The sequence below is a fragment of the Protobothrops mucrosquamatus genome, unplaced genomic scaffold (assembly GCF_001527695.2).
Source record: "Protobothrops mucrosquamatus isolate PMUCROS unplaced genomic scaffold, P.Mucros_1.0 scaffold386, whole genome shotgun sequence".
Lineage (NCBI taxonomy): Eukaryota > Metazoa > Chordata > Lepidosauria > Squamata > Viperidae > Protobothrops > Protobothrops mucrosquamatus.
The window spans coordinates 480,046-498,461 of record NW_015386718.1 but is presented as its reverse complement, the minus strand read 5'-3'; the positions used below and the strand labels follow the sequence as shown (position 1 = coordinate 498,461).

General features: G+C 39.2%; 1 protein-coding gene across 1 annotated transcript; it reads right to left on the bottom strand.

The window, feature by feature from the left end:
* Positions 1-2,213: 2,213 nt before the first annotated feature.
* KCNG2 (potassium voltage-gated channel modifier subfamily G member 2) lies at positions 2,214-17,877 on the bottom strand. Its single transcript, XM_015815926.1, has 2 exons — positions 17,122-17,877; positions 2,214-3,026 (listed from the first exon to the last, which is right to left on the bottom strand). The coding sequence occupies exons 1-2, from the start codon at positions 17,875-17,877 to the stop codon at positions 2,214-2,216; spliced, it is 1,569 nt and encodes a 522-aa protein (XP_015671412.1).
* Between the last annotated feature and the right edge of the window lie 539 nt (positions 17,878-18,416).

Sequence of the window (18,416 nt, the reverse complement as noted above, 5' to 3'; positions counted from 1 at the left end):
CTCAAAATTCTGAAATCAACAAGACCAAAGATGGTTACTTTGGACCATTTCACATTACTTATAGGGGGCTGAAATGAGATTAGTTCCAAATTAATCACATTATTTTAGTAGATCTCAGGAAAATGGAACAAGTTATACTATTAATTTGTCACACTTCCAAAGTAGGAATGGGGCTTTCTACTGTAGTGTGAGCTTAGCTTCTCCTATCTGACTCCAGCATAAGTCCAGAAACACTTTCCTATGTGAAAAATTGTGAATGATGTACAGTTCTACATATTAAATCAACATTAAATGCACATGCAAAACAAATAGTTTGTGTGTGATAGAAATGGCTTCCATAGGTAAAAGAAAACTAGTTTTAGATTATGTGCCACAAGGTAATTTTATTTTCCTTTCTTATTTTCAAAATAAACTGGAACAAATGAGAATCAGGAAATAGAAATTAAGCTTTTTTTTTTTTACAATGTTCCTTGCTAACAGATGACATGTTTAATATAGCTCAGCCATACAAAACAAGACTGCATAAACTCCCAGCGTCATCACAATCTTGCGGACCAAGAATCAATACAAATGAAAGAGTAAGTGGACTTCAGCCTTACTACTAGTAACTCCGGCACTAAGACCCTCTATTTTCCAAAGCGGTAAGGCTCTTAATTTTTGCTTAGATCCGGGACTTGGAATTCACCACAATTACTAATTACTGTAAAAAGCTCCTGCCTTCCGGTAGGAAAATATACTTCAAACACACTGCTCATTGTGACCCTTGTGCGGTTGTTTCCAACATTTTTAACTATGAGGAAAAGATTTGCAGGGTCAAAATCCATCCAAACCAAAAGCTTTTATCTCACATTTTGTAAATCCCACATGCCCCGTGGAACAAAACTTTTGTTGCAAACAGAAGAAATTAAGAAGTGCAAATGCGTTGTGCTTCCTCCTTTATTGTGCATCTTTGCAACGGCCAGGGCTAACATTAACAGGATGTTCTGCGGTTTGTCCTATATTCAACTCCAGGCCAATACAATTCTTTTTATTATTGATAGCATTAATTTCTTTATTATTATTATTGAGAAAAGAGCAAAAGCTTCCCATTTTTTTAACCTAACGCTGCAGGTGATAATTATTGGAATAAAATGAAAGCCCAATTTTGCTGTTTAGTTTAAAGAGGACTGGAGCCAGCCAGCTATAAATGCCTCAGAAGTGTCTTCTTCCATTTTAAAAATATCATGGCTTTAGTACCAATGGATCAGGCATATGGAAAAAAATCCAACTAGAATCATTTTAAAGCAACACACATTTAAATTTAAACCATCTAGGTCAGGGGTGGACAACTATGACCCCTTTATGACCTGCTGGCTGAGGAATTCTAGGATTTGAACTCCACAGGTCGTAAAGGGGCCATAGTTGCCCACCCTTGATTTAAGCTAAGGTGCAAAGCTTCCTGTTGCCAATAGCAATAATGCATAAAGAACTAAAGCAGGTGTTTTTATTGAAGGAAAAAATAAATAATGGGCAACGCAGAGATTGGCTTCGCAATTAATTTCAAAATGAGTTCCTACCCATATAGCAAATTTCCCTTTTTAATCTCTATGCATACTTCATGATGTACACCGCAACCTGAATCCACTAGAGATACAGCTAGGGAGAAACTATTACTGGGCAATCTGTCAGCTTCTATAGCGAATGAATGGAACAAGAACTACCTGAATTTGGATATTTTTAATAATACATTAGCTGTGTTATTTCTTCCCACATACACACAACAGAAACAAGTTTGAAAATTGCCTTTGAAAGCGCAATTAGCAGCATCGTTAGTGCCGGAGAGTCTCTGAAATTCTAAAGGATGTTACATTAAAGCCAACCGATTCTCAGCACTATGATCAAGTAAGTCAACCTTGGCTCTTTTATGACTCGTGGACTTCAACTCCCAGAATTCCTGAGCCAGCACAGCTGATGTAAGCCGTTGCTCAAAAGACTGTCTTTCTTGTTGTAAAAAGAGATCTAAGCAGTTTGTTTACTTTAAGATAGGGGCCTCCAAACTTGACAACTTTAAGACTTATGCACTTCAACTTCCATGCTGGCTGGGGAATTCTGGGAGTTGAAGTCCACAAGTCTTAAAGTTGCCAAGTTTGGAGACTCCTGCTTTAAGACATACAGTAAATACCCCTCCATCCATTTTTCTCCTTCTATTCTCCAAGATTCCAATTTCCTTCGCGTCAGCAATACTTAGTCCCTTGTTCCATTGCAACGGGAATCGCTGCTCCGTTATTGTCCCGCAAAGAGGAGGACTCTTCTTCTTGAGAGCTGCTGTCTTCTGGAAAGTGGTTGCTTTCTTCCAGTTCGTGAAATTGCCTATTAGCAGCACGCTGCTGTTCTTCCTTAAGCTCGATGTACGAGCGCGAGAAGGTGTGGAAAATGGAAGTGACAGGAAAAGCCATCAGCAGGATGCCACTCAAGATACTGCTTAGGGCCACAACCTGCCCTGGAATGCTGCGAGGCACCATGTCACCATAGCCGACGGTTGTCATGGATATCACAGCCCACCAATAACTGCTTGGAACACTGGTGAATTCATGCTTGGCGCCCATTTCGTTTTCCGCCAAGTAGACGAGGGGCGAAAAGAGTGCCATAGCGACGCAAAGAAAGAGGAGGAGCAGTCCAAATTCCCGGGTGCAGCGGCGCACAGTGAGTCCTAGCGTCTGCAGCCCCAGGGAGTGCCTTGCCAGGCGCATGACGTAGAGGATGCGAAGGGCTCGCAGAGTCCGCAGCACCAGTCCCACTCTCTCCAGGTACTTGTTTCCAACTCCCCCTCCCCCGGGCTTGTCGCTGGTTTTGGGAGAAGCCATATCTACAATCAACGAGATGTAGAAAGGCAAGATGGCCAAAATGTCTATGATGTTGAGCGGCGTCTTCAGAAAGGCACACTTGCTCTCCGCCTGGATGGAGCGCAAGAGGAACTCGAAAGAAAACCAAGCCACGCAGATCGTTTCTAGCACAAAGATGTCGTGGCACTTTTGGGAACATTCCCCCTGCAAGGAAGGCAGAAAATTAAGAGTTATTTAGCCAGCCAGCCAAAAATCTTTAGTTTAAGATGCCAAAAATGCTCTTGCGTTGTGTGCTTCTGTGTTCCTGTAAGTAATCTGTTGCAGTTTAAAGCTGCAATATAAAGCTAAACTAAATGCATTTCTATGTATTGGCATCTTTGAGATCAACAGATTTATTATGGGATGGACCTACCCAGACAGTAGCCTCCTTATCACACGAACTGTTCAAATTATTCATTTTCCTAATGAATTTGTAACATTTTTAGTAAATTTCTCTAAAAACAATGATCAGACTGACTTTATTTTTATAAATACCTAAACCCTTTAGAGCAGTTTTTAAACCTGGCAATTTTAAGATATGTGGACGTCAACTCCCTCCAACTAGCATGAATAATGGGCTTAAAAACAGCTTTTTCCCCCAAGGACCAAATCCCAAATTCACACCAAATCTGGGGCTTGATTCTGGCAAAAAAAAAAAAAAAAGTAGTAATTACTTTACATTAAACAATTCTATTGGAAAAGCTTCTTAAAAAGCTTATTCTACAAAACATTTCCCCTCTAAATTAAAACTAATAACTGCCATTAAAAAAAATCCAATAGGTAAGAGAACTGTTTGAATATTACTCCTTCCTGGAAAATGAACAAAGTTGTTACTTAAAGGCTGCAAATAAACTCACCAACCCTACACTTAAGCAACAATGAATAATCATTTTTCTTTGGCTGTTTCATCTCCAATTCCAAATATAGCTGCAGTTCACCCTTACCTTTTCCTTATGTGTGAATGTTAATCACTCCCAGAAAGAAAACAGAACAAACCAAGGCTATTAGAACAAACATGAAACATTTTTCCTTACAAATTCAATGTACTTGATGAGGGGAGTGCAGGGTTTAAAGGTGGAACAAGGTTTGCCTCCCACAGTCTTCTCATTTCCATTTCTATCTTTACTTTTGAAAAAAAGAACGCCACAAATTGTACCACTGAAAACCAGTCTTTTTGTTGCTGAATTTTGACAATGTGATTTCTGGGTGCAGGGGAATAGGCAACATATGGGTAGCAAATGTGTTTTTTCTAAAAGGCAAATGGACTTTTTTTGGGGGGGTGTTCCCCTTTTGAAAACACTTTGTTTCTCATCCAAGAAATTTTTTCAGTTCAGAACTGAATTTTGGAAGAAGCACCTTTGGGACAATCATGACCTGGATAAGGTCTTCAAACTTCGCAACTTTTAAGACTTTTTTTATTATTATTATTATTATTATTATTATTATTATTATTATTATTATTATTATTATTATTATTATTATTATTATTATTATTATTATTATTATTATTATTTAAATTTATATACCGCCCTATCTCCCTTGCGGGACTCAGGGCGGTGAACAGGCAATACTAAAAACCATGAATAAATAAATAGTTTCTGTTTTAAAATCGAATTGAATAATAGGCCTGTTCTAAAAACACACCCATACAAAAACCCCCCACTGTAGACTTCAACTCCCAGAATTACCCAGGATGAATTCTGAGAGTTGAAGTCCACAAGTCTTAAAAGTTGCCAAGTTTGGAGATCCCGGATCTACATGATTGCGAATCTCCATAGACATATGGGTAGCGGAACTTACACTACTGAACAGAATTATACAGTTGTTTTCCAGCAACGCACCTTCCTTTTCTCTGAAGCTAAAAGAGTGCTGACTTGCTGAATTCCTAAAACCCACCATCATTTATGGGAAAAAAAATATTAGACATTTCCTACAAGTCTGCTCAAGGGACTACTGAATGGTTGTGATGGTATACGGGAAGGACCTTGGGGGACAGGAGGAAGAGCCACAATGTATACTGTGGTCTGATAAAATTTCAGACCTAATGAGAAGGGAGGGCAAAAGTGTATCAGAAGGGACTCTCTGTAGTTTTGGGGAGTGTAAAAGTGAAGGAGGGGAGGGTGTCTTTCAGACTTGCAAGATTCTGTTAATGCAACTTTACAATAGAAACAGTAATCACAGACATCCTTCTTGTCTGGAATATCTCGAAGGTCTAACAGTGATTTAGATCACTCTTTACACCAGTGGTTCTCAACCTTTTTAATGCCGCGACCCCAACCGGTCGTAAGTCGAGGACTAAACCGGTCGTAAGTCGAGGACTAAACCGGTCGTAAGTCGAGGACTACCCAACCGGTCATAAGTCGAGGACTTTCCCTGCCCGGGAGCGCCACGCATGCGTGGTTCCGCCCCCTGCGCCGGCCGAGGCGTAGCTGGCAAGCGGCAGAGACGGAGCAGGCCGACCACCAGCTGGCCCAGCCCAAGGGAGGTAAGGCACCCGCCGGAAAAGGGGGAAAAAATGGCAGACAAAAAAAATGGCGGACAGCCTTGCTTGGCGACCCCCATGAAATGGTCGATCGACCCCAAATGGGGTCCCGACCCACAGGTTGAGAACCACTGCTTTACACTGAGGAGGAGAAGGAACCTGAAGTATTTTAATGAAAAGGAAAGGAGGCAGATATGACATTTCTAAATTACTGTTCTCTCAACTAGTATAATTTGCTGGAAGAGATTTGCAAGGACAAGGCTGTTAAACAAAGCCAAGGTTCTGCAGGATTCTAGGCTCCCTCATTATTCTGGCAAAAAAAACCCTAAAACCAGACCAAGAACTGAGGTAATTTTGCCCAATTAGACAGCAAAAAAGAAAAAGGTAGGAAAACAACCACTAGCTTCTCATTTCCATCAATAGAAGCCAGCAACACTTAGGCATAGTGTTACTTTCGATGACAATTTTCCAGCCTCACTTTCAAATCTAGCAGTAAGGTTTCCCTGTCCAAAAACATTTTTAAGTTTTTATTAGGGAAAGTAACAGTGGTCAATTCAAGTCTTTATTCGGACACTGATCAACAACAACAACAACAACAAAAACCCAGTCAGAATGTTATCTACTTAGTAGATAACCATGCATATCTTCTATGGCAGCGGTTCTCAACCTATGGGTCGCGACCCCATTTGGGGTCGATCGACCATTTCACGGGGGTCGCCAAGCAAGGCTGTCCGCCATTTTTTTGTCCGCCATTTTTTTTGTCCGCCATTTTTTTCCCCTTTTCCCGGCGGGTGCCTTACCTCCCTTGGGCTGGGCCAGCTGGTGGTTGGCCTGCTCCGTCTCTGCCGCTTGCCAGCTACGCCTCGGCCGGCGCAGGGGGCGGAACCACGCATGCGCGGCACTCCCGGGCAGGGAAAGTCCTCGACTTACGACCGTTTGGGTAGTCCTCGACTTACGACCGGTTTAGTCCTCGACTTACGACCGGTTTAGTCCTCGACTTACGACCGGTTGGGGTCGCGGCATTAAAAAGGTTGAGAACCACTGTTCTATGGGAAAAAATGAAACCGAACTTCGCCATATTTCCATTCCAGTATTTTAGATCATACTGGAATATTGTTAGAGTTGTTACAGAAAGGAATTATTTAAAATGATTTAAATAATTTGCAAAGATAATTTGCCAGAGAACTAAGTGGCACATTCATGCAAATTATAAAATAGGCTGATCATGAAGAACTAGTTCTAGCTGTGGAATGAACCTTTTAAACAAAAAAGCCTCAAGTAGAAAATTGTAACATGGGAAAAGAACATGTAATTCAGGGAGAAAACACACAGTTGACATCTCTCTTTTTAAAATTCACGTACATTCAATTTCTTTCAGAAGGAGAACTGAGAATTATTTCCACATTTCATTGTGCATATATTTTATAGTTTTATAGCTGGCACAACTAGATTTTGGATTGGAATAAAGATCCATTTAGCCTTGCATTCGGTTTTCAAATATGATCAGCTATATAAGCAATAAGCTTCCTTCACTTCTTCCCTTTCACATTTAGTTCTTACAGGTTATAGCCACCAATGGACCCATTCTTCCTAAATTGCTTCAGCCCTTTCAAATGATAAAACCAACATCAACTGTGTGGTGAATAATTATGATTCCAGTGGTAGTGAATTACATTAATTATACATTGTGGAAGGTACTTTATCTCCAGCCAGTACATTTTATTGCTTGCTCTAGGTCCTAACATTTTAGAAAAGGGTTAAAATATCTAATGCCATACATAATTGTATAATTTCTATAGTATAATCTCTTCCTAGCCATCATTCTTCTCTCATATAAACATTTTTATTCTGGAACTAAAAACCAATAACTAACAAAATTATCAAAATATAATAAACGGGGAATCCTGGGAGTTAGACCCAGAGTAAGAAATCCAAAATCTCTTACCAGGATTTACAGTACATTATTGTATTGTCTTCCTGAAGCAAATCTGAACTTCTTTTTGGAGGTGAGGGCATCTTAATAAAATAACAGGCAAAAGAGTGAAAAATTTTCTTTTCCCTCTTTTGGCTTGTTGCTTCTGCAAAGAGTTTGGTACAAACGTGCTCTAGCAACATCTTTTTTCCTGCCATGTCTACATGCAGTTGTGTTCACAGTACACCAAGCCATGAATGAAACAAGTTATAGTTTTTTCCCGCTGCATGAGTATTATTATTGAATATCAACAATTAAAGGAACCAACACTAAAGAAGGATGCTATAGATTAGAACTTGCTAAAATAGCAATAAAGATACTGGGAAAAATATTCAGATAGTGCAATGTGTCTATACCAGGGGTAGGCAACCTTGGCTCTTTTATGACTCGTGGACTTCAACTCCCAGAATTCCTGAGCCAGCTATGCCAGTCATAAAAGAGCCAAGGTTGCCTACCCCTGGTCTATACCTACGAAGATCAGATTCATGCAGGGAATGAGACTTTAAGGAAGTGAAAGTTCTGAAGAAGCAGGAGTCTGTTGATGCTTTTGAACTTTGATGTTGGAGAAGACTCATGCAGATGCTTTGGACAGCTAGTTGTGATTGTTTTTTTGTTTTGTTTTAAGGAAACTTTATTCAGTCTGGGTTATGATAGAGTAGAGTGTAAGAAATGATGTAGGAAGAAACTTAGAGTGGAAAAAACCCTGTAGGCTTCCTCCATTCCTGCTATATCACTGTGATTCAAGCACTTTAGAAGCAGATTATCTACACCAGTTGCAAGGCATGACACCTGGCACAGGAGAATAATTCCTGCACACATCATCCTGAGTCTGGATTACTGCAATGTGCTTGATGTGAGGCTGTTCTTGAAGACCACCCAACAGATTCAATTAGTTCACAATGCAATTGCCTGCTGATTGGTTGGCAGCTGCTGTTAGTAATATATCGTTATTGCCTGCACTGGCTTCCAATTAGCTTCTGAGTGCAATTTAAGATGCTGGTGATTATCTCTAAAGTTGAAAATAGCTTGGTACTGAAATACCATCAGTACTCTCTTCAATCAGAATCAATCTCACCAACTCATTTATCTTGAGAGAAACTGTTGGTAGTCTTCCAATTCCACAAGGTGTACTTTGGAAGCTTATAGGTACTGCTTTTCTATGGCAGTGCCCATGCTTTGAATAGCCCATGCTTTAACTGAGGTGTCCTGCTAGTTTTACTCTTCCAGGAACAATTGAAAATAGAATTTCCTTGGATGACTGATGATGATGGTAATGATGATGATGAATGTCATCTAGTGGATGAATTGGGGATCCGGATTAGAAGATTACATTATCTTTTGTCCCGCACCCACTTCACAGTCAAAAATTAGAAATCACTACACAGATAACTAAGTAACAGTTCTTTAGCCAGGTAACCATCCTGAACACAGAGCACAAGCCTATCTGGTCTCTTCCTCCTTTTACCCCCTCTACATGAACTCCAGGTTGTCTGTGCATTTGTTCCCCCAACTGACTGAAGATGTATTTACTCAAGGAAGTAGTTATGCTGCTATTACTTGTGGGAAAATGCTTCCCCCTTTCCCTAGAATCTGAATAGCACAGAACATGATAAGGCTTTTATAAAAATGGCTCCAGAGTCTCCCTTTAAAAGGGGATGATGTCCATGTGGCTTTCGAATGTGTGATAGTAGAACATACACAAACTCAGTAGTAGTATTCAATAATACTGAAAAAGGACTAGGGGTGACATACTAAGTGTTCCAATATCTAAGGGACTAGCAGAAAGAAGAGGGGGATCAACTTATTTTCCAAAGCACCTGAAGGCAGAACAAGGAGCAATAGATGGAAACTAATCAAGAAGAGAAGCAACCTAGAACTAAGGAGAAATTTTCTGACAGTTAGAACAATTAACCAGTGGAACAACTTGCCTCCAGAAGTTGTGGGTGCTCCAACACTGGAGCACCCACAAGAAGAGATTGGACAAGAGATTATGAAGAGATTGGACAACGATTTGTCTGAAACGGTATAGGGTTCACTGCCTGGGCAAGGGGTTGGGCTGGAAGACCTCCAAGGTCCCTTCCAACTCTGATGATGATGATGATATTATTATTCAATTGTAGTATTCAATAACAAGTATTGTAATACTTGTAACATAACAAAGAGTAGAGTAGAGTAGAGTAGAATCAAACTTTTATTTTTCAAAAATACAATTAAGAGAGTACTTGGGAAATAAGGGATGTGAACTGAGTTCTTGTTTCCTAGATTTATCTGCATTTAACAACTATTCAATAGCAAGCAAACATACAAAGACAGAGACCAGGGGTGTCAAACTGCCGACCCACGGACCGGTTGCATCATGAGGAGGCCACGCCCACCCCAGCTCTGGCAATGCAAGAAAAGTCGCGATATGTCATGATACATCATGTGACATGGCAAGTTTGACACCTGCGACATAGACGAACAAAGAATATTAACACACAGCTGAGCAAAATAGCACTGCAAAAAAATAAAACATCTCTGATTCTTCTGCCTATATTTTCTCTGGCAGCTTTATCCCACTGGTTCCAGTTCTTCCAGGGTTGTTGGGCAGAAGGCCTGAGTCACAAGGCCAGCCAAGACATCTGCTCTTATTCCTTGTTATTCTGAGGATTGCAGCCAGAAAGGCAATTTTTAATTTTATCTTTGGAAGAGGCCAGTGGTTTTCTAAAACTAAGTGGGATCTAGAGTCACTAGCCAGCCAGTACCATATATTCCTTGTTAACAAATGCTAAAGTATCACACCCTGGCAATGCCATGATTTTAAAATCAATTTTATTTTTCATTCTTAAGATACTATAATCGATGAAGTGTCCAGCACATTTTATGCTACTCATTTGCTAACCCAGGCCTCTGGATTTGTTCTGCTGAAGCAGGAGGAATGGGGGGTTTCCTTATGGATATCTGGTCATGTTTCCTGCCACTGAACAAGGAGCTTGACATTTCTCTTGGATACAGTCTGTTTCAAATGAGTCATCTGGCTCATGAAAAACCTCTCCAAGAAACTAACTAAGCAGCAACCAATCATTTTGATTGAAAATATGCAATTAAACCTAGTGTTGGCTTTGGACTATATCTCTGTGCCAAGACATTTCCCTCCCTATACCCGCTCTTTTAGTCCAAGTTCTACATTTAAAAGACACAAATTCGTAACAGCTTTCTCAAAAATCCTTAGGAAATAGCCACCTGCCTAAAACATTAGGTAAATATCTGTATGAATTGTTTTAGTTTACATTTGTTCTGTGTTCTTGGGGTCTCTAAGAGCTTTCTTGCATGATTTGGCACAAAGTTTATTACTTTGAGTGTGAGACCTTACTGTTCAAGATTAAGTCACATCTAAAAGCACTCCTTTTCTCTTCACTTGTATATTGAATAGCAATACTTGAATATTTAGGACAATTATTTTACACATGCTCATAAAATGATACGTAGCATATTTAAGATAAGTGATCAAATAATTCTAAAAGCAACATCTCTCCCTCCCACCCATACCTAGTTTAATAAATGAAGGCAAATTTCCAGTCTCAGATGGTTATCTAGCATCATTCTCATGGACTGTCAGAAGTGCATATATTTATAAAATACCAATGAACAAATAATACTCTAAAATAGATTCAAAATAGGCAGTTGGCATTTTAGAAAGTAAAAATTCTCAAACTAGTACTTTTACCTTTTCTTGTTATGTTTTAAATTCCTGCATCTTCTTTTTGGTCCTACTGTCAGATGCAGGAAATCGGGAGCCAGGGTTAAGTTGAAATGAGTACAAGTTTATTTCATGTTACCTCTAAATAAGAATCTGAACTGCCGATAGATACGAGTCAATGGAATTCAAGGAGGACTGGACTTAAGATCTCTTGTGGACATGAAGGGATCCACACTGATGACACGCTTGACCCCTCCCATGGGCTCAGACTAGTCATCTCCTACACCTCTCCACCAATCAAATTTCTCCTAGCTGTAATCTCCTCTCCTCCAGGAAGGAAGAGAATCTCCAGGAAGAATAAAAAAGTTGAAGAAAAACTAAAAAGTTGCCCATAGATAATTCTTTACTTGCTCCTTCTGAAGGAACAAGCCTAGAAGAACATATATATGCAAAATAGCAAATAAAAATATATTTACACATCATCATTCAAGGATGAGAGGAATTAACACGTTTAGCAAAGTAGGTTTGATAATGGGAGAAGAAGAATCTGGATGAGATGGGAGAAGAGAGTTCTGTCCTTTGCTTTCAATCTTAAAATGTGCAGTCTCATCCAATTTCTTGTTTTTTAGTGTCATCACTGGATAAAGTTGATTATGATGAAAATAGAACAACTCTCTACAATTTTATGGGGCAAGCCAACTTTCTAAATGTTTTATTTTTATCAAATTACAAGATGCAACTACGAGCTTAAATTGTTCCAGACTGTACCAATATAGTAGTCAACCTAGCAGCAAATATTTGAAAATGTAATACTCTGAGGATGAGTTTGCTTGTGATGTTAAAATATAACCATCTGAGAAATGCAAACTATGTTAATTCATTGTTCGTAATCACTAGAAGTCACTCCAGTAGCATATTTAGCCCTAGGAAATGAAGTACTGTACATCACTTGTGAAATTAAGTCATGCATAATATACTACAGTGATGGCGATCCTTTTAGAGACCGAATGCCCAAACTGCAACCCAAAACCCACTTATTTATCGCCGGGTGCCAGGTGGGCGTGGCCCACTGGATGGGCGTGGCTGTGGTGGTCATGGCAGATTGGGTGGGTGTGGCCAAAGTGGGCGTGATCACCTCAATGTTGCTCATGGGGAGGGATGCCTGTGGGGGCCAGGCAGGGTTGGGGGAGATCCAGGGGGTCTCTGGCAGGTGGGGCGGTAGGCAGGAGGCTCATCCTGCGGGGTGAGGCGAGGCAAGGCGAGGCAGGGCGGGGGTGCCATTATCACAGGGCAAGGTGAGGCAGGGGCTGGGGCGGCTGCTGCCTGACACCATCGGCCCCTGCACACAGAGGCCAGTAAGCACATGGGTGCTGGGATGCATTCAGCAATGTGGGACCTTGGCGAGTTAGTGGGCGGCTGGTTGAAGAGGAACGGTTGCCATCTCCGGGGCATGGCAAGTGTGCCCACAGAGATGGCTCTGAGTGCCGCCTCTGGCACGCGTGCCATAGGTTCGCCACCACTAATATACTATGTTAATACTATGGGAGGCCATTTTGGTGAATGAATGGAAGAAGTGGGGAAAAAGTAGAGTAAATCAAGACCAGACTGAAAAGCTGAAAGCAGATGAAAACAATGGGCACAAATGAAAAAGTAGCGAGTTGCAATACCAGCAGACAATCTAAACCAATAAATACAAAAAATGGAAAAATGTGGATCAGTTTAGTACAAGCAAAGGAATCCAATCAGAGATAAAAAGAACTGCATGATCTCCTTAGTAGAGACTAATGAATTGATAAACATAAGATTAATGGGGGAGTATAAAGAAAGAACTGTCTCAGAATATTATGAAGTGATGACAGCAGTAAAACATGACAAAGTGGCTAATAACAATAAATTGGTCTAGACAGTCTGAACAATCAGTAAGGACAGAAAATGACCTTGTCCAAAAGAGGGAACAGCAATCAAACTTCTTTCCAAGCACGAAATCATACAAAAGTGGCAAATAAACAATAAACATTTGGTAATTGATAACAAAAGTCTACCTAAAACCAAATAAACAACAGCAGAACTTTCCAACTTCCTTTTCTTTAAATGCACTATTTAATGCAAAGATAAAGTTAATTAAAATAAACAAAAACAAAATTGTCATAATATTTCAAGAACTACAAATGTGACAAGTTTTCAAGGCTGTTAACTTGTTGTTTTGGCAATTCTGAGTGAGGATGCCAAAGTTATGCAACAGAAACATTTAAAAATGATTCTTTAGTTTTCTTTCCTACACTTATGCAGGTCCTCTGCATAAACCAGTAACTATATTTAATTGAATATGCACTATTTAAATAGGCTTTGGAAGAGTCCAAAAGCTAGCTGTAATTATTATAATAATCTAGCAGGTGATTACAGGCTGCTTGGAAGCATTCTAATGGTTCTTTTTATTTGACACCTAGTATCATCTTAATATTGGATTGCTCCCACTGATCTGCAAAGCCAAAATAGATTTGCTCCTCTTTCATAGTTACGCTAGATTAGAAACAGACGCTACAATTCAAGGCTCTTTATGACGTTTTGCTTTACTTTTCCGTTGGCATATTAATAAGTGTCCTATCATTTCTTTGTTGAATTTTAACTATCTCCACCATTTGGTTGCTACCACTAATTATATTAATGTGTTATTTTAGGGAGATTGCATTTTGACAATGGCTTATTATCAGCCAAGTAAGACTAACAGTTTTATCCTGAAACTATATTTTTGTAATTTTCTTGACAGCACTGGCTGTCTAAAAATTATTATACCACATTCCCTGATGCTTTGATTATAAGTGCATTTCTTCTTAGCTATCCTCAAGCCATATTTTGGACTGAAAACATAATTCCTGTGCTCTGTTTTAAAGATATTGGCTTGTTTATTTTACTTTTAGTCCCATCTCCACCGTCTCACACACTACAAAAATAAAAAACAAACTAATCATTGCAAGAAGCAGAAGGAGAAAGACATCATAGGTGCATCAAAATCTTCTCCTACACAACCTGCATTAAATGGAATGTAACTTATTCAGGACATGCCCATGCTATAAAACTGTTGTTGGAATAGGAAGAGAAATTTAATATCACATTTTGCTGTTCTGAACTGAAGAGAATACCAATGAAAAATAATAAGAAAGCCTATAGAGTTGAGCAAGCTAAGTCTGACAAGTAGCAGGAAAATATTTGTTAATCATCAGGTGCAGGTTGTGTAATTTAACCACTCTGACAAAACCTTCTCCCCAACATTCTTCAAACTGATCAAGATAGTGTTGTCAAGTTATCACTCTTCAGCCTTGCCCACAACAAATGGATCATCCTCAGGTAATTCCTTTTTGTCTAAATTACCTAAGGATAAAGTGTTTTTTGAGGGTGGAATTTTGTTCTCCAAGCTTGTGGGTTGGTTTCCAAACGTTTCGTTACCAGGCTAGGTAACATCTTCAGTGGAATTTAGGACATTCCCTAAATTTCATTGAAGATGTTTCCTAGTCTGGTAATGAAACGTTTGGAAACCAACCCACAAGCTTGGAGAACGAATCTCCACCCTGGGCTATAGATATCCGCCACTATCACAAAGTGTTTCTTGTATACAGCAAAGGTGCAATGGAATACAGGTAGTCCTGGATTTTTTTGTGCAATTAAGGAAGGCCTTTAGCTCACAGAGGCAACCTTTCCAGGAAAGCTTTATTGTATGAACTAATTGAATGTCTTTGGATCCAGGTATCTGAAATTAACATTAATTTTTTCACTTACTTTTTCTACATTTTGACAAAAAAACATCTTGTGATCAAATCTAGGAGTTTAATCAAAGCTCTATCTATCCATCCATCTATCATTTATCATTATGCCACAACAGTAAGCATTAAAACACTTCTGCGGATGTAGAATCAGCAAACTCTTACAAAGCCACTGATTTATGAGTTTATATTAAAACATATAATAATTTATAACCGTGCAATGTTTTTACAAAAATCTGCTCCACTAGACTACTTGAGTTAAGCAAGTGTTCGTAAAGTTATTCATTACTTTGGCGTGTTTGAAGAAAACATATTTAATTAGTATTTTTCTCTAAATTTTGGCTCTGTGCCACATCCTGCTGGAACACATTTTTTCTTCGTGGAACAGTTGTCATCTTTCTTGGAGCAGACTCTGGCTGTCCGATGAAGAACTATATTCAAGTTACAGACATCTTTCTCTATTGTGGCCTAGTTGGAAAACTGGTAACTATGGGTAGTCCTCAACTTATAACAGTTCGTTTAGTGACCGTTCAGTTACAACAGCACTGAAAAAACTGACTTATGGCTGTTTTTCACACTGACTTATGGCTGTTTTCCACTGCAGCATCTCCAAGGTAATGTGATTTACAACTGGATGCTTGACAACTGGTTCATCTTTATGACGGTTGCAGTGTCCCGGGGTCATGTGATCACCTTTTGCAACCTTCTGACCAGCAAAGTCAGTGAGGAAGCCAGATTCACTCAACAATCGGGTTACTAAGTTAACAACGGTAGTGATTCACTTAGCAACTATGGCAAAAAAAGTCATAAAATGGGGTAAAACTCACTTAACAAATTTCTCACTTAGCAACATAAAGTTTGGGCTCAACTGTGCTCGAAAGTCAAGGATTACGTGTATTCTATGGTTTTGTATTTCTGTTTATCTAGCTAGAAACAAAAATACACTGTTAAATGTTTTACAGTTTTAAAAGTAAATTTTCAGTGTAACAAATCTTTCACTTCTAGTTATCAAGAATGGATGAAATTGGTGTGTTACGAACTATAAACAATATATGGTGATATAATATAAACAGTCTAAAATAAATGCTAAATGTGGAAAAATTCCTATGCCCTTGAAAAAAACCTATTCAAGATAGAGGTATACATTTAAGTCTCAAGAATTTCCATAGGAAACTTGCACTTACAATATCCTCAACTAGTGAGATACTTGGATCTTAAAACTTTTTTTTAAAGGCCCTAATGTTGCAGGATAACTAATAAGAATGAATTCTTCATTATGCACAGCATTATAATGTGTAAAATATTTAAACAGAGTTTAAAGTTAAGAATTTTGTAAAAATATTGAAACCTCTTACAGAATTTGGTGAGCTTTACTAATATTTTAATGTTGATTTTGCTCTTTCCATTTATGTCAGGGGTCCTCAACCTTGGCAACTTTAAGACCTGTGGACTTCAACTCCTAGAATTCCTCAGCCAGCTTTGCTGGCTGAAGAATTCTGGGAGTTGAAGTCCATAAGTCTTAAAGTTGCCAAGGTTGAGGACCCCTGATTTATGTCCCAAAACCCTTTATTGTACCCCTAGGTTTGTCATCAATGACAACACTAGTATGCCTTGAGCTCAAGCAAAAGGCATGATATAAATTTAATAATTAAAAAAAATCACTAATTTTCATAAAAACCAAACAAAAAGAAAACAAAAGGAAAAATGATTACAAGGTTTTCTACCCAAAGGAGAAATTTGTACGGAACTATAAAGCAAAGTTGCAGATTTCTGTTTACGTATATACTATGAGCTTCAAAACTAGTTCAGAGACAAGAACGCCACGTTCTTGATAATAAAAAGGATTATGGCAGGCTAATTACTATTTTATGCTGATCAGGGGAAACTGTAGACAGTTCAAAATCAATCTTGTTCAGTTTCCAACTCTATTAGTTTCACAAATTTGAATTTGCTGTGGTTTGGGGCCCTCATCATCCCAGATAATTTATCTTTCTTCACAGCAGAGGGGAAAGAAATCCCCTTTCTGTCTACTGTAACTTCTTCTTTCAAAAAGAAAATCCAGCCTTGATTCAGCTAAAGTTTCTGATACGAGAAGACAAAAAGAATCGGGACAATAACCCAAATACAGTTATTGAGATATCTGTCCTAGCTAATTCAGAAAGTTAATATATAATACAATATTAACTTAAAAGCAAAAAAGCAATTATAACTACGCTAATCTCAATCAGAACATCGGCTTGGGATAAAGTTTATGTTACTTCCATATGCACATATGCAGAAACAGAGACGAGCCAAAAAGCAAATATTACACAGAAGCCTCTGGAAATGTTTACAATCGTGCAAACATTATTTTTATAGCGTACACTTACCCGGTCTTCTTCTTCTCTGAGATCTGGCATGGTGCTAATGCAGAGGGTAACTGCAGTGATGACAACAAAAGAAACCGATATACAAGCAAAGATTTTTCCTGGGATCCCTGAATGAGGATTTTCCACCATGTCCCTGAGCTTTCTCATGCACAAATGCGAACGGCCGCTGTCCTTGAAGGCACATTGGGGGGCTTCGTTAGCTTCTACTTCGTCTTCAAATAAGGCAGCCTCTGCCATCTCTTCTTCTTTCTGTCGTATTCTTCTTCTACAGCACCATTCCAGATGTTCCTCTTCTATCCCCCAGTAAACCAGTTCATCTTGGAAAGAGAGCGCACACATTTCCCTGAGTAGCCTTAGCTTCCCAGCGGTCAAAAAACTCATGATGGTCCTGAAGGCACAAGGATTGCGGTCAAAAAAGAATTCATTGGAGTTGACATCATAATCATCACATATATCCATTATTTCGTCATAGTTGTTGCATGATTTTAACTTTCCAAGCCTGGTCAAGGGACAATTCTCTAATGTGGTCCATGGAATTTTGTATTTTATGCCACCTACATTGATTATCACATTCCTGGTTTGGTCCTCCCTACAGGCAAAGCAATACAAGTCTTCCCCAGGACTGAGAAGTTTTGCTTTTTTGTAGAAGACGCCTTTCTTTGTCTGCACATCACGAAGTGTCTCCAAGTTGTTATAAGAGTATGCAGTAAATTCGGGGTCTGCATTCCCAGGCAGCAATGCCATTTCCTGATACATTTGTTACATTCATGAAGGGGCCAGAGCAGTTGAAGAAATGAGAGTATTAACTAGTGAGGATAGAAAAGGTGTACATATTAGTGTCAGAAATTGCATTTTTAATAAAGGCAAAACAAACTCCTTCTGATGTTCTGAACTACATGGTTTTTTTCTCAAGAAACCTTGCTGGTTTTCCTCAATATTTCTACAGTGTACAGAAAATAACTGGGAAAACAGTTTTCACATTTCAGAGTCCGACAAATATAATAAAATATATGCAAACATGTATCTTTACCTGTAAATCTTCAATAAATCTCAACATGAGAATTTTCAACCTATGTCACACAAGCTAAACAGGAAAAGCAACTTTAAAAGGAGGGGCAGTTCAAGATGTGGAGAGCTGTTAATTTCCCCCCCCCCCATAAATTTTGCTTTGACTCCTGGCATCATGCCCTACAGCAGGAGTCCCCAACCCCGGATCCGTGGACCGGTACTGGGCCACGGCATGCCAGCAACCGGTCCGCACAAACAAGCAAAACAAGCGGGTTGCAGGCAGCATA